Consider the following 15,661-nt stretch of genomic DNA (forward strand, 5'->3'; position numbering starts at 1 on the left):
TGGTGGCTTCCTTCTCACCAGTCGCCAGAGTGCCCCCAAGCCCTCTACCCACCCGCCCGCTATTCCGCACCTCGATCTGCAGCCAGTGCTGCCCTCGGCCTTGGGAGAACTGACTTGGGAGCCCGAATACCCTGTGGACCCACTGGGGTAAGGGCTAACCACCCCGCACCCCGCGTAACGGCTCCCCTCCCGGCCCCTCGTGGCACACGCTTCGGCCTCGCGCCCCCCAGCGAGCGCCAGGCACCTGCCGGGAAGGCTGGGAAGGGAGGAAACCGGAAACGCCGAACTTGGGGCCTCCCTCCTCCGCCGCCGCCGGCCCGCACAGCCCCGCCAGGCCCAGCTCCCGGCTCTCCTACCCTTTAAGGCCGGTCGACTTGCATCCAGCCTCGGCCCGGAAAACGCGGCGCACACCACGCCGGCCTGCCCCGCGAGCCGTAAGTAACCGAGGGGCCGCGCCTCCGCGCCAGTGCGCTGCGGGCCCGCTTCTGGGGCGGCCTGGGCGCCCCCTCGGCCCTCCTCCAGGCAGCTCTCAGAATTCCGGGAGTGGGTGGGCGTCCGGGTCGGCCAGGGGTCGCAAAGGCTCCTGTGGGCCTCGCCCCCGTCTCCCGTCTCCACCTTCGCCGGTTCCCGGAGCGCTGGGGCTCTCGGGAAGGGAGGGAGTGCGCACCTGTTGGTGCTTTAGAGGGGTGGGTAGTGGCAGGTTTGGGGGACTCCGGGGAGGCCTCCTAGCCGCGGACCCCCGAGTCCGTTCAGGACCCGGGCCGCGTGCTCCCCGCGAGCGACTTGGTAGCCACGAGTGGCTTTCACTTCCACTCTCGAGGAGATGGAACTGCGTCCACCGTTCACACACAGCAGGGCTCAGAAAGTAGGATCGTGAAGCCGGTAACAGTCTACATGCAGGTGCGGGTCCATGGTTGTCACCAGTGAACGCACTGCTTAGGGGAGAGTGGAGGCAAGACCAAAACCCAAACCAAATTCCCAACCAAAAATACCCTGCCGACTGCGGCGAGATCCAGCTGCAGTCAGCGCAGGCCTGGGCCGTTCAGAGAGCGCTGCTGTCTCCCTAGTCCTGGGCTGCACAGCTGTCTCGCTCCCCCTCAGGGCCGCCCGGAGTCCTAACAGCGAAGTGCGTAGACCATCATCTTGCAGGAGTTGTACCGTTCTGGATGCTTTTGCCCAAAGACATCCTTTGGCATGGATTCAGAGCCAAATCTCATGTCCCAGAAGACTGGGAGGGGGAACACTGTAAAAGGAATTAGGGAAAAGCTTCCCCCACCTCTGATGATTATTTTGAAACCCTAACCCTTTAAAAAGCATGTGGGGCCACTTAAGAGATAATGCATTTTCTGGCCAGAACACGCAGGATTCTTTTTGCCCAACAGGTTTAAGGGAGCAGAGAGCTGGCGCAGTGGAAATGGCCCTGGTGCCCTATGAGGAGACCTCGGGAGTGGGGCTGCAGAAATTCCACAAGCCTCTGGCCACGTTCTCCTTTGCAAACCACACGATCCAGATCCGGCAGGACTGGAGGCAACTGGGAGTCGCAGCCGTGGTTTGGGACGCGGTAAGCAAATCCTGGGAGGCCTCTGAAAATGCCTGCAATTGATTATAAGAGTGGTCTTTATTTTTAAAAGTAAAAGAACAGCCTTATTGAGATATGATTCACATACTGTACACTTCACCTAACATGTACAATGAAGTGATTTTTTAAAAGTGAATTCAGAGTGGTGCACCCATATTACATTTTAAAGTATTTCTATCACCCCAACCACTCCAAAAGAACTTCTACACATCAGAGTCATTCTCCTGCCCATCTTCCCCGAAATAGGTTGCCTTTAGGGTGAGTGAAGGAAAGTTGAGGGAAATTAAAATATTGCACAAAGAATACTGTAAAGTGACAAAGCCTGTAGTGACAATCTTGTGTTTCTTTAAGTTTCCCATAGTTGTCATCGGCACAAAATGGTACTGTGTTTGCTTTTTCGCTGCTTCCTCTCCAGCACTGTTGTCAGCTGCCTGGGACAGTGGCTGGCTCTCGGGTCTGGAGCCGCACCTGGGCTTCAGAGGGAGCTCACCTGACATTGGCTAAATGCTCGGTGTAGATACAGTTTCACAGTCTTTGCGTTGTATTAGGGAAATGAGAAAAAATGTTTAGGAATAAAAAAATGTATTCTAACCCAGGAATACCTCAAGGAGTGTAGTCTAACTCCACGAAAATGATCCTAGACCAAGCAATAAAGGTACATAATAGTGAAGAATAGGTGAGTCTCTTAAATGCCCACTGAGAAGAGGAAGTGCTAATTATACGAATAGCATGTGGCCATGGAAACAAACTATATTTTAAAATCATGTTAACAGTATACAATGCTTCTGTAGACTAGTACACAAATGCGAACTCACACACAAGTATCCAGAACTGTACCTTTTGTTGCCCAATAGTACACGGCGAGGGCTCCCGTGGGGCGATGCCCATCAGGGATGCAGGAGTGGGCGGGGGGTGGGGAGTTTGTGGGGGGAGGAATGCAGCTCCAGGAGTCTTGGCTGCTGCTGTGCTTTTCCCCTTGGGGGAACATTGTGGCCTTGCTGATTTGAGCTTAGTTTGGGAACTAGATGTCCCCTTAAGAAAAACGACAGAGACTGTTCCCGCCAGCTCTGTCAGAGGAGCACTGTAAGCCTCAAGTGTAAAGCAGTGACACATTAAGACTTTGATCTTCCCAGGTTCAGCAGCACCCTATCTTGTATGGGCAGTGTCGTTGACCTCTAGCGCCCGTGCCCATTAGAGCCTTCGGTGGGACCTGCCGCACCTGTCCTGTGGGGTACCTTGCCTGGGCTTGCAGTGGGAGCTGCTTCCCAGCAGCCCCTGAGCTGCTGTGTGTGCTGTCCAACCGGGACTCGAACCGTGCGGTGGGAGGGGGAGTGTGATGTCTTCTTGCCAGTGCAGAGCCTACTCGAGACCTTTCAGCCTTGACCTGGAGCAGTGCTGACCTTCCTCATAACCCCCCTGTGTTTTGACGTAGGCTGTCGTTCTTTCCACGTACCTGGAGATGGGAGCTGTGGAGCTCAGGGGCCGCTCTGCTGTGGAGCTGGGTGCCGGCACGGGGCTGGTGGGCATAGTGGCCGCCCTGCTGGGTGAGTGTGACTCGCTGGCTCACGGCTCTGTGAGTGGAGCTTGCGGAGAGGTGCGTTCGCTGCTTTCTCGGTGTGAAGCCCATTGTTCATTCACTCTCTGGTTCGGTTGTTTTCCTTTCCCCTGTACTTATGACGTTATTACGGGCCAACTGCTGGTGCTCTGAACTCCAGTAAGGCTAACTTCTCTCACTCTTTATCTTTATACTTATACTTCTTATACTTTTCATGGGCCTTTGCTTTTCCCCCTTCTATTTTATGCTGCTGATAATGTGATCTGAAGGTGACTTTAAGTTCAAAGAGAAGTCTCTTATTCATGTACATAGTTTTTTGCTTGTTTGTCTTCACAGTTCAGGTGCTTTCCCATACACTGTCGCCTCTAACCCCGCGGGGCCGGAGAGCAGATAGCTCTCCCCTTCGTCGCTCAGGAAACTGCTTTTTGCCTTTGAGGAAGGGTCGGCCCTGCGTCAGTTTGTAGTGGCATCTTATATTAAAAAATTGTACCAGTATACAGTTCCAAGCTGATGAATATCAAGGTTTGTCATTTTCTTTTTTGTTTGGCATACAGACCTTAATGTAGGCCTAGAGTATTTTTAAGTCACATTAGTATTAGATGGCTTCTTATGGACTCCTCCCTACAGTCTCTGGTCCGTACATCTGAGTTAGGCTCTGACGGGACAGACCAGCTTCTAAGATTCCGTGTGGAGCATGCCCACTTCAGTGCTGTCCCTGGGGCCCTTGTTAAAAGGCAGTTTTTGGTTCCGAAGAAATGAGAGTCTGCATTTCTAACCAGGCCCCAGGTGAGGGTAACGCTGACTCCCAGCTTATTTATGCCCTCTCCTAACTCCGTTCTTTCCCAGCATTCCTTTCCCTGTTGACGTTCCACTTTCCGAAACCCAATGGGGTGCGTGGCAGGGGTGGTGGTTAAAAGTGCGAATGAACTGATTTAGGTTTCTGTCTGTGGACACAGCCCTTTGCCACCAGTAAGGTCCTTGCTGCTTTGCTGCCATTTGTTCTCCTGAGGTTCCCCTTATGTGCATGCTAGGCATTATTTCCCATTTTCATTTTCAAATGGAACTGGGGTGCTGGGGGATGAAGCTTCTCTGAGGTCCTGGTCATCGGAGCCCAGAGACTCAAACCAGGCCTGTCAGACACAGCAGCCCAGGGTCTCCTCTTTCCACGATGCTCACCTCCCTCTGCTGTTAAGGGAAGAGTTAACTGGGACAGGAAGTGAGGCCCCCCCCCCCCCCCCCCCCCCCCCCCCCCCCCCCCCCCCCCCCCCCCCCCCCCGGCAACAAGGGCGTCCTGCAGAAGGCTGCCGGCAGGCCGGCTGGCGTAGCAACGCGGTAATGTAGCGCTTAGGGTTAGGATTATACTTGGTTCTGAAACCTCTTTTAACTTCTACTAGCTGTGTGTCCTTGGGCAAGTTGCTTAACTTCTAAACTGCAATTTTCTGGTATAAGGGGGAAGCAACCTCATTCATTCCACGCCGAGGATCAAATGAGATGCGTGTAGAAATCTGCTAGCTCACCGATGGACACAGAGTAAATGCTCAACTAGTATTGCTTGCCTCTCTGAGTGTTTCTGTTTCTGGTCCAGAAATGTGGATGTGTGCGGTTGGGAAAGTCAGGATAAGGCTCTCCAGACTGTCACTGAGCCAGGGACTGGTGAGCTGTCACCACCGAAAGTCTTGGGAGCCTGCGGGAGCGGCCAGAGCGGCAGACAGCCTTCTCACGGTTGGGAGGTGTGTGCTCCTGCCCAGCTTCCCTGTCACCTCGTGGAGTTCTTTCCTGCCCCAGAGCAGAAGTAATCGCTGCCTTAGTTCCTTTCCCCTCTGTGCTGGTACACTCCCCACCTCTGTCCCAGCACGGTCCCGTCACCGCCTGGGCAGTTGTCATGTGTATCTGTTTCTCCCTGCTCCTGAGGAGTGTGGCCTCTGCACACCGGTTCCTGTTTTCACTTCACACATCTTATCGCAATGTGTTTATGTCTCTGTCCCTCATGAGGCTGAGTTCCTAGCGAGCAAGGTTTGCCTTGCTCTTCTCTGTATCTCTAGCACGCAGTAAGTGCCTGAATAGTTGAATAAATTAAGTCATTACTTAGAAAATGAAAAACCAAAAGCGGGGACAAACGTTTACACATTCTTCTTCCATTACCAAAAGAGTGAGAGCAGGCTATGTGGCCTTCCTGGGTCGGTGTCCCTTAGTCTTGTATGAACCGAATTATCGCCTCCCTTCCCTCCTCCTCCAGCATCATCGCGGGCAGTAATTTTATCTTCATCCTTACCACTGTGTTCACCTGCCGTCAACACCCTGCCCTGCCTTGCTCCATCGTCCTCACCGGGCTGAAAACGAGGTTAAGTGCAGCTCTCCACTTGTGCCGGGCACAGACCTGGGCAACTGGACGGGGCGGGAGGAGACTCGTGGCTGCCGGTCTCATTTTCAGTTTGTAATCCGGAGCCTCAGCGGGGCTAATGCTGCTGAGCAGTCACTCTCCTGCCTCTCCTGCCACTGCAAGCCCACAGTCCTCCTTCCTCCATCCTCACTCTTCGCTGAGGATGTTGACTCTTCTTTCACGCAGAAGATCGAGGCAGTCAGAGGACAGCTGCTGGAGCCTCCCGGCACTGCCTCTGCCCCAGCTGTGGCTGGCCCCAGCGTCTCTGCTTCTGCTCCAGAGGTTCTCTCTCTGTCGTCATGCCCCCCACTCTCCGCCCGATCATCCCCATCACCACGCATGCAAACTTGCCGGTATTTCTCCCATCTATAAAAAAAAATTAAAAACTTTATTAAGTGGCTGATTCTAGGTCTGTGGCAGGACATGAGTAAGAGAACCCTGGAATATCTTGTTATACCAGATAGTAAGAAAGCTATTGAGGATGACATGGGGTTGGGTCAAAAGTCTACCGGCAAGAGACAGGACAGTGTGGACATCGATAACAACAATGGCAGTGGACTTAAGGTCCATCAAAACTGTGTAACCCATGAGTTCATGATGCAACAACTACAATAGAACGGAAACAGTTGTCTTTGGAGGATGCTTAGAAACCAACTCTTTATTTTGAAATCTGGTTTATAAAAGAGAAGGGAGGAGCAGCAGTTATTCTTCCTTTCTTATTAAAACAGTTCCCATACACAATGAATAAACAGCCATTGAAAGGAGCATTTTTAAAAAGATTTTCTTTATTTGTTTTTAGAGAGAGGGGAAGGGAAGGAGAAAGAGAGGGAGAGAAACATCAATGTGTGGTTGCCTCTCACACACCCCATCCTGGGGACCTGGCCCACAACCCAGGCATGTACCCTGACCTCGAATCAAACCAGCGACCCTTTGGTGTGCAGACCGGCACTCAATCCACTGAGCCTCACCAGGCAGGGGAAGAAGCTTTTCTTTATCAGTTTCTTAGCAAACAATGCAAAAGGAATCTAATGAATTAAGGATCTGGGCTGCTCACATCACAAAAGTAGAGCCTAAGGTACCTCTTGAGGAAGAACACGCCACCACCTCTGAAATTTCGTGTTCAACAAATTCAACTCCAATCAAAAAAATTTACAGGAGATACAAAGGACATAAGAACATACAAAATGATACCATCAGCAAAATCCTGACTATGGGAAACTGTGGAACCAATGATCTGTTTCTTCCCTATATTACACAGGAAAAAAGGAAGGAAAGTGATTTGAAGAGACTAAGTTACAGGGCACAAATGATGTCCCCTGTACTACCTCCCCGCAAAACCGACAGAGAAAACCCCAGAACGAAGCCACATGGATGGACATTTGGGTGATCAAATTCAGTGAGCGGTGACTGAGTGGTTCCCGGGAGAGGGCTTGGCCCGCGCGTGGGTGCTGCGCTGGGGAGATGGCTTGTGGTGGGTGTCTGGGGTGGTAACAGGAAGGGGGTGCACCGCAGGCCTTCGCCAAGGTCATCGTGTGGCCTCCTCACTCCTCCGCTTGCTTCCTGCCCGCTGCTGGGAGTTCCGTTAACACCGAAGTGAGATCGTTCACACTTGTACTCAGCCTCTCCAGTGGCTTCCCACCTCAGTCAGAAAAAGCCAAAGCCTTCTCTTGTTGTTTTTTTTTTTCTTTCAATTTTACTTTGTATTGCTTTCGGGTATACAGCTAAGCAGGTAGACAACTGATACTTTATAGTATTGACCTCGCTATTTCCAGTACCCCAGCTGACACCCTATGTAGCTATCGCCATGCCATCGACCGTGTTCCCCGTGATGTACTTTGCAGTCCTGTGGTTGTTCGGAACTACCTATTGGTGCTGCCTCGTCCTTTCTCCTCTTTCACCCAAAGCCTTTTCAAGTTAAGACCAAAGAGGCCCTGGGTGATCTGCCCCACCTCCCGCTACTTTTGTGACCTGGTCTCCTTCTGCTTTGTTCCTCATTCGGTCATTTCAGCCCCTCCAGCCCCCTCCTTCCCTTCCCCTGTAGGCCTTTGCACTTGCTCTCCTGCCTGCCAGGGACATCCGCCCCCCACATGTACCCCCATGTGCACCCTGGTACTTCCTCTCCCGTCAGGCCTTCACCTCCCTCATCTCCCAGAGGCCGTCCCCTTCTACCCAGTCCAAAATTTCACACCCGCCTCCCTTGCTTCCTGACGTTTCATGTCCGTCTGTCCTGATTTATTTTTTCCCTAAGGGCATCTCTCTCACATCCTGGGTGTTCTTTTTAAAAACCTCCATTGTTTACCTCCTCCCTGGAAGGCAGGCTCTGCGAGGGTGGGGGTTTTGTCTGGTGGCTCGTGGTGGCCACTCACATTTTGCGGAACTGAGGGATGGGTGTCACAGAGGAATGGCCAGCTGCCGTCGAGGTCCTGTGAGGACTCCTGGAACACCGAGCCGGCAGGAGGAGCCTCAGAAATCCCCGAGAGGGGCAGCAGAGGAGGTCTGCGCCTGCGCACTGGTGAAGTGGACGCCGAGATGACACGCAGAGCACTCGATGGCTCCGTATTGAGCACAGCGCCCTGTGGACGGTCGAGACATCCTGAGATAAGTTCTGAGTCAAACCAGGAGAAGGCTGCCTGCGATGCGTGTTATCAGGAGAGATGGACGTATCACGGGAACTCTGCTCAGCAGGCCACGCGCTGTCTAGCGATGGATGGACGGACGAAGCGGGAGGCCTGTGCTTGTGACATCTGACGACTCGAACATTTCCGCAGTCGCCCACTCAGGACTGTGAATGTCAGACTGAACCGCATGCCGTCCTGACCTAATGGGACAAGTCAAGATAAGAAACGTCAAGTAGGAGCTGCGTCTGAAATGCCTTCTGTAGCTGCTCTGCAAGCCTGTGGGGGATTGCCCGTGAACATCCCACACTGGAGACAGAGGCAAGTGAGAAATCATTTTGTGAAGGGAGGGAGCAACAGTTGAAACTTCAGAATTTACAGGGCACAAATGAGGTAACGTTCTACCTATTACATGATTATGATAGAGATGAAGTGTTTTCGGGGTTCATTTTAAGGGTTCAGCCTCTCTCAGATACATTGGTTCAAAACTCTGGATCTTTTGTTCACAGTGAACACCCACAAGAATGAGACTATTAAGTACTGCCTCGTTAACCTTATACACTGCGTGCAGACGCATAGCTTGTAGAGGCCAGGATTTCACACTTCAACCTACAGTGCTGGAATGCAACCTAGGAATTTCTTTTTTTCCAAATTGGACAAAGGGAAGGTTTCTTTAGAAAGTTGCAGAGGCAGTAGAAATGAGCCACCTGGGCTTCCAGGCTCAGGAAACAAGTTATAGGAGCGAAGAAGGGCCTTGGAGCTCAGGAGAGAGGAGAAGGGTGAGGAGAGAGACGGGTGAGGCGAACGGTCTGGGCTGAGCGGGGAGGAGAGGGGAACAGGGAACGAACGTGAGGGCGTGCTCTCAAGAGGGAGAGTGTGCCACGGTCTAGTAGTTTGTAAGCTTACCATTTTTCAATAATTATGTATATATATACATATATATGTGTGTGTATATATACATATCATATATACATATGTGTGTATATATATATACAGAGAGAGATTAGCTGCTTTATTGTAGCATGAGGAGAAGTGGATTAGGATTTCTTCAGAGCCAATTAATCTCTTCCTTGATTCTTTTTAAAGCTTTAATCCCAGAAAGCAGCCCTTCTCTGTTTTTGGTATCTTGTCATCTTCATAATTATTTGCTCCCAGAATTTTCATGCTTGGATTCCATTCCACCCTGAGGCGAACTGGGCTTGGAGACTGCGACCTAATGAATGCAGGGCAGTGGTGGACACCTCTGGAGGGTGGGCCAGCTCTGCCTGCCGAAGTGAGAGGCCTCAGGTGGTCGTCACTTGGGGGCCCTGCGTTTTGTAAGGCTCACTTTTACTAGTAGGCCGTGCAGAAAGAGCTACCGGTCATTGTTCTGACCTATTGTAGCCATCCGTGGAGGGCGTGATCTGCGTGTCAGGTGGAGTCTTTAGACACACTCACCTGCCATTGAACTTGGCCCCATTGCCTGTTAGTTGTACTGATGTGCCCATTACTTTCTCTCTGTCCCACATTCCAGGTGCTCACGTGACTATCACGGATCGGAAAGTAGCACTAGAATTTCTTAAATCAAACGTTCAAGCCAACTTACCTCTCCATGTCCAACCCAGAGCTGTTGTTAAGGAGCTGACTTGGGGACAGAATTTGGGGAGTTTTTCACCTGGAGAATTTGACCTGGTACTTGGAGCTGATATCATATATTTAGAAGAAACATTCACAGACCTTCTTCAGACTCTGGAACATGTGTGTAGCAGCCACTCCGTGGTCCTTTTAGCTTGCCGAATTCGTTATGAACGGGATAACAACTTCTTAGTGATGCTGGAGAGGCAATTTACAGTGAGCAAAGTTCACTATGATCCTGAAAAAGATGTCCACGTTTACAAAGCACAGAAGAGAAACCAGAGGGAGGGCTTATAGTTGGCTATAATTTATAGGAATCTTGTCATTAAACGTGTCCGTTAAGGTCTTCGCCTGGGAATCTAACCATATTGAATGAATTGGTGTACTGAACGAAAAGTCTACCCAAAACTTCTCAAGGGACAAAGCAAATGCACAGTTTTAAAAACAAAGCAGCAACAGACTTTGCCCCATGGCTGTGGCTTTTCAGTCACGTGTTACTCACTCAGAAACGCAGGCAACAGGCAAGGGAAGCGTGCAGCTCTGGTCCGCACTGTGTCTGCAGCCCCACGCTGCCCCCTCTCCGCGCGCAGCTGTCTTGGACGAAAGGGTGAAGGGCTGGTGGTAAGGTGTCTTCAGAGCAGTGGGAGGGGCTGAATTACCCAAATCATTTTAAATATGTTCCGAGATACATGTTCAGCTGGTTTCCCTCAATTTCTGAATATAAAACAGGAGGTTTCACATACATTCCCTGTGCTGTTAATGCTCTTGAAATCTTTTGTCTGCCCATTCAGGTCTTAAGTACTTCCGGTTGTTTGAGATTGGGATGTGAGTTTTCTAAGGTCTCATGTCGTGCATTTTGGCCTAATTTCAGTTTTAGGTATGTAAACAAAGGAATACGTAAAAATAAAGTTTTAGTTACTCCACGATCCTTTTGAAAGTGTATAAAATCTTGGATCTCCATGTGCTGTGAATAGGTTACTATCTTCCAAACGCCGTAGTTTTGCCCTTCACTTTCCCTTTTCTCAGATGTTTTTGTGTTTCTTTCTTAGGCCTTCCCTGCCTCCTTGTAGTACACAGGATGACAATGAAATAAGTGTCACCCCTTCATGAGAGGATAGCTCCCCAAGTACAAGTTCCTTCCGTATTGTACTTGTAGGTGCTTATTCAGTGTTTGGATTCCCCAGAAGACAAAGCTTCATGAGGACCAGGAGTGCCCCTGCCTCTTTCCCTGTTGCCTCCCCAGTATCTAGTATATCAAACCAAATATTTGCTGAGTGATAAAGACACATTCCATTTAGAGGATATTGATCTTTGGGTTAAGTGATTGCTACATTGTTTCATGATTACCTCTGATAGTTTATGAAGTCACACACATCAACACAGCCCCCCCCCCACCTTTTACAATGTACAAACTTAAACAACAGCTTAAACAAATTTAGACCACACGAATATTGTAACTTGAGTATGGTATTTGATATTAGAGATAGATTTCCTTTGCAAAACATCAGAAATAAGACCTCTTTCCTCTTAACCTTTGAATGAATATCTTGGATATGAAAATATTTTCCGCAATTATTTTAATAAAGGTGAATTAAAAGTCCTAAGCATTCTGTGAGGCACCAGTTTAATGCAGTTCTGATAAATGCACAAATACAAACACCCAGAGCTTACCCAAGCCACACAATGCCTGTACTGTGCATGAACATGGAAGGTCTTTTAAAACAATACACACCCTGCAACATCATCAACACTAATGAGAGCCCAATCACATTTGGGTACCAGAAATGATTATATTAATCAGAGTTCAGCTCCTTTAGTTTGAAGCCTCTAGCTTTGGAGATAGGTACTACCATGACTTGGGGTGGGGTGGGATGGGGCTGGAGAGTTTCGAGGTGCCTGGATGTGCTACCGAGTGAGCAATGATTGGGTTGTCTTATATTTCCATAAAACATTAACTAAGAATACTGTTGCTAGAACAAATTGAAGGTTGTTTTCCGTCCCCCACCTTATCCCACTAGAAGAAAATAAAGGCAAGAAAAATTTAGCAGGAATGGTTTGGTTGTCTAAGTGAAAATCAAGTGATCTTTTGGCTTTGAGTTTGCAAGGTTGTCACAGGTCAGCTGCGCTGGGGAAAAGACTCAGAGATGGAGGTAGGGTGCAGACATTTTAAATGGGACTGCTTTTGAGATCCACGTCTCTGAAGGAGTAAAAGTAGTAGAACTTGGGAAGTGGGAAAAACTGTTCTGAGACGCAGGCAGGAAATCCCCAGTGAATTCAGAATGCAGCTGGGCCATATTAAGGCAAGGGGCGGGACTTTATAACCTTGTGTAGCTTAGTCATTGGATCCAAGGGGCATAACTTTGAGCTGAAGATGATACCAGGAGAGGGACTCAGCAGTCAGCCACCACTCCTGGAAGCTGGGGAAATGAGGGCTTCAGAAGGCGTATGTGTGGGAAGGCCGGGGTTGGAGGAATATACCTCTAGAGTATGCCACTGTCCACCATAAGTATCAATCAGCAAAGTTGTGACCTTTTTCACTTACATTAAAGGGATTAATGTAGCCCACAAATGTGCATTTTAAGTGTGTTTGTTGTATCCTCAAATTCAGGACAGAAACCTAGTCCACACTGATTGTTCTAAGCCTTGATTCTCACATTGCTATTTCTTTGAACTGTTAGAGGGTGAAGTCATCCAGTAGGCCTCGGTGACCTTCTTTCCAGCTGAAATTAAATATGGTTGCCAAGGTGCTATGCGCCAGCGTGTGTACGACATCGGGTTCTGAGAACCACCACTCTGACGCATGCCGCTGTTGTGTTCCAAGGTGATTACCTCCTAAGGGCCTCTTCCTCTAGTTCACGAAAGAACTACCCGGAGCCCTGGCAGCATCTTCATATAGCTTCTAGCAGAGCATTTGTTCTGTTGTGAAGGGATCAGAATTCTAATAGATGAAAATACTTGATCCAAATTAACGGAACACTCAGTTGAGAACCCAGGGCAGAAAAACAACATTGTCTGGAATGTTTTATCTTACCGAATACAGTTTATGCTCCCTGAAGACAAGAACTGCACCTCGTATTTTATACTCAAGTGTTACTACGGTACCCTCTTCATAAAGGGACTTCAAGAAACATTTACTCATGAAAAATAGATTCCTTTTCAGATGAGTTGTCTTATTAAATTGCCTAATTTCTGTGCTTTATTTTCCCTTGACCAAGGTAAGGTATAAGTACCTCATCAGGGTTATCAAATTATCAGGTTGCCAGTTTATGGTGTTTGAAAGGTAGAAGTATTTCCTGTCAATTTTTAGACCAAGAAAATAGTTTGGAAGTGCATTTGTTTATTTATCCTCACCTGAGGACATTTTTTTTCATTGCTTTTAGAGAGAGGAAAAGAGACAGAGAGACAGATACATCGGTATGAGAGAGAAACATTGGTCAGTTGACTTCTTATATGCTTCCTGATTGGGGACCAAACCCGCAGCCTGGCTATGTGCCCTGACTGGGAATCAAACCTGCAACCTTTCTGGTATGTGGGACGACATTCCTAACTAACTGAGCCACACTGGCCAGGGCTTGCAGTCCTTTAAAAACCACTTTTTAAAAACATCATTACCTGAGGATACATTTATTGATTTTAGAGAGAGGGAGAGAAAGAGAGAAACATCCATTAGCTGCCTCCTGTACCTGCCCCAACAGGGGACCAAACCCACAACCTAGGTGTGTACTCTGACCAGGGATGGAACTGGCAGCCCTTCTGGTGTATGGACGGCACTTGTCAGCCACACCAGCCGGCCGGGGCAAAAACCACTCTTGAACATTCTAGTGTTGGTAAGCGGTCCTAGATAGGGCCTGACATACCACTCTGTGAAACAGGTATGTGATTTACTTTAGGGTCAGAGAAACAGTCATCATTCTGCTCCCCGGAACCCCCACCTAGACAGAAGTAGCACTTCATAAAGTTCTTTAACAAGAAGGAGGCAAGACGTGGCCGTGAGTAGAGTCCCGCTCTGGGAAACTGGAGGCTTGGGTCCTCTGAGAAATTGCACAAAATCAGGGTGGTCCTCAGTTCTTTTTTTTTTTAATGTCACTTTAAAAAATAAGGATTTGTAAGCTCCAAAGTTTCATTCCACTGTTAAATTTTGTTATGCTTTTGTTTCTCAACTACCTGGGAAGGGTTAAAATGTAACACTAGAATAGACAGCATACTGAAAAATTGTCCCCTTGGTGAGGACTGTTTCTGAGGAAGATGAACAGGAAAACAGTGTAACAGAGGTGGGAACAGGAAGGTCCACCCACGTCATCACCTCGTGAAGCCTGGCTCTGCTGCTTCTGACTTGACTTCCTCAAAAAAACAAAAGCAAAAAAAAAAAACCATCTCCACCAAAAAAAACGCTGAAGTTTGACATAAAAGAAAACCAACATATTTTTATTGATTTAGCAGATTCTTAATATTTAAGAAACAACTTCCAAATATGAAAAAACCCATAGTTTCCACTTCTCATATATGTAGCTCTAACATGTATATCTAACAGTCAAAAGTTTTAAGCAACCTACATGTCCACAAAAGAGGTTACTGGTTATTTTATACAATGGGATACTACATACCTGTTAATAGACAGATATATGTACATATATATATATATATATATATACTGAAATGGACCTATTGCTGACACATTCAGTGAAAAAAAGTACCATTTATGTAAAAAGGGGGGTGGGAGGAGGATCTCCATTACATTTGCATATTTACAGGGCGGGGCAAAAGTAGGTTTACAGTTGTGAATACATCAGTTTGCTCTTATATTGTTACTTATTACTGTATTATTTCCCATCCAAACTACTATAAACCTGCTTTTGCCCCACCCTGCATGTCGATTTGCACTGGAAGGATACATAAACGTTTTGGTGTTTGTGCATTTGTCTTTTAGTTTTTTCCAAATGTACATTATCTTAAATGTACATTACATGTACATTAAACGTACTTTAAAAACTGAGTTCAAATGAAGACGTTATCACAAAAGTGAAAGAAAACTTGGAGAACGGGAGGAAACATTTGCAAACCATTTTTATCTGGGAAAGGTCTACTATCCAGAATATATACAGAACACAAACTGAACAAAAAAAATTGTTAAAAATTAGCCGAGGACTGGAGCAGTCATTTCTCCAAATGATACATGAATGACCAAATATCTGTACATGAATGTTCCTAGCAGCACTATTCACAATAGGCAAAAGATGGAAATAATCCAAATGTCCATCAACAGGTGAATGCACTTACAACACGTACGAAATGAAATATTCAGCCACAAACAGGAATCACATACTGATAAATGTGGAAGAACCTCAGACACTAAGTGAAAGAAGCCAGACACAAAAGGATTCCATTTATATGAATTACCCAGAATAGGTAAATTCTATACAAACAGAAAGACTGCTGGTTGCCAGAGGCTGGAGGGAGAAATGAAGAAGGGTACAGGGTTTTTGGAACGATGAAAATGTTCTGCAACTAGACACAGGTGGTGGTAGTGTATCATGAACGCACTAAATACCAGTGAACTGTTCGCTTAAAAGTGGGTTTTGTTATGTGAACTGCACCTCAATAAAAAATGAAAATAGCATTCAAACTCCTGAAAATTTACCTTCCTCTTCACTCCTTAGGCCATTAGAATTCCAAGTCCCAGTTCAGTCAATGTGCTTCAAGTGCACGAGACGAAGGCTAACATTGATCAAGGAAGTGCTTTTCTGAGTTTTGGCTTAACCTGCAGCAAATAGTGGCATCACCTATAGGAAAAAAAAAAAAGCCAAAGGAAGAACAGATGTAGAGGAGAAATTAAGTTTTGTACTGGACCTGTGCTTTACAGAGTGCAGATGACAAGTGAGTCTGCAGCTCAGGACTAAAACTGTAAATGAAAAAGTGGC

General features: G+C 47.8%; 1 protein-coding gene across 4 annotated transcripts in view; it reads left to right on the top strand.

Annotated features, from left to right (window-relative positions):
• Positions 1 to 301: 301 nt before the first annotated feature.
• Positions 302 to 15,661, top strand: part of METTL21A (methyltransferase like 21A) — a 53,259-nt gene continuing 37,899 nt past the window's right edge. Inside the window, exons 1-4 of one of the 4 annotated variants that reach the window (XM_028510332.2) lie at positions 310 to 434; positions 1,383 to 1,561; positions 3,012 to 3,123; positions 9,643 to 12,666. In XM_028510332.2, coding sequence (XP_028366133.1) covers positions 1,415 to 1,561; positions 3,012 to 3,123; positions 9,643 to 10,040 — 657 coding nt within the window. In that variant the 5' untranslated portion in view covers positions 310 to 434; positions 1,383 to 1,414 and the 3' untranslated portion in view covers positions 10,041 to 12,666. Of the gene's footprint in view, positions 435 to 1,382; positions 1,562 to 3,011; positions 3,124 to 6,430; positions 6,911 to 9,642; positions 12,667 to 15,661 lie in introns of those variants that run through there. The other 3 variants (XM_036022978.1, XM_036022979.1, XM_036022977.1) reach the window with 3 other exon arrangements.

Source organism: Phyllostomus discolor, chromosome 4, assembly GCF_004126475.2.
Source record: "Phyllostomus discolor isolate MPI-MPIP mPhyDis1 chromosome 4, mPhyDis1.pri.v3, whole genome shotgun sequence".
Lineage (NCBI taxonomy): Eukaryota > Metazoa > Chordata > Mammalia > Chiroptera > Phyllostomidae > Phyllostomus > Phyllostomus discolor.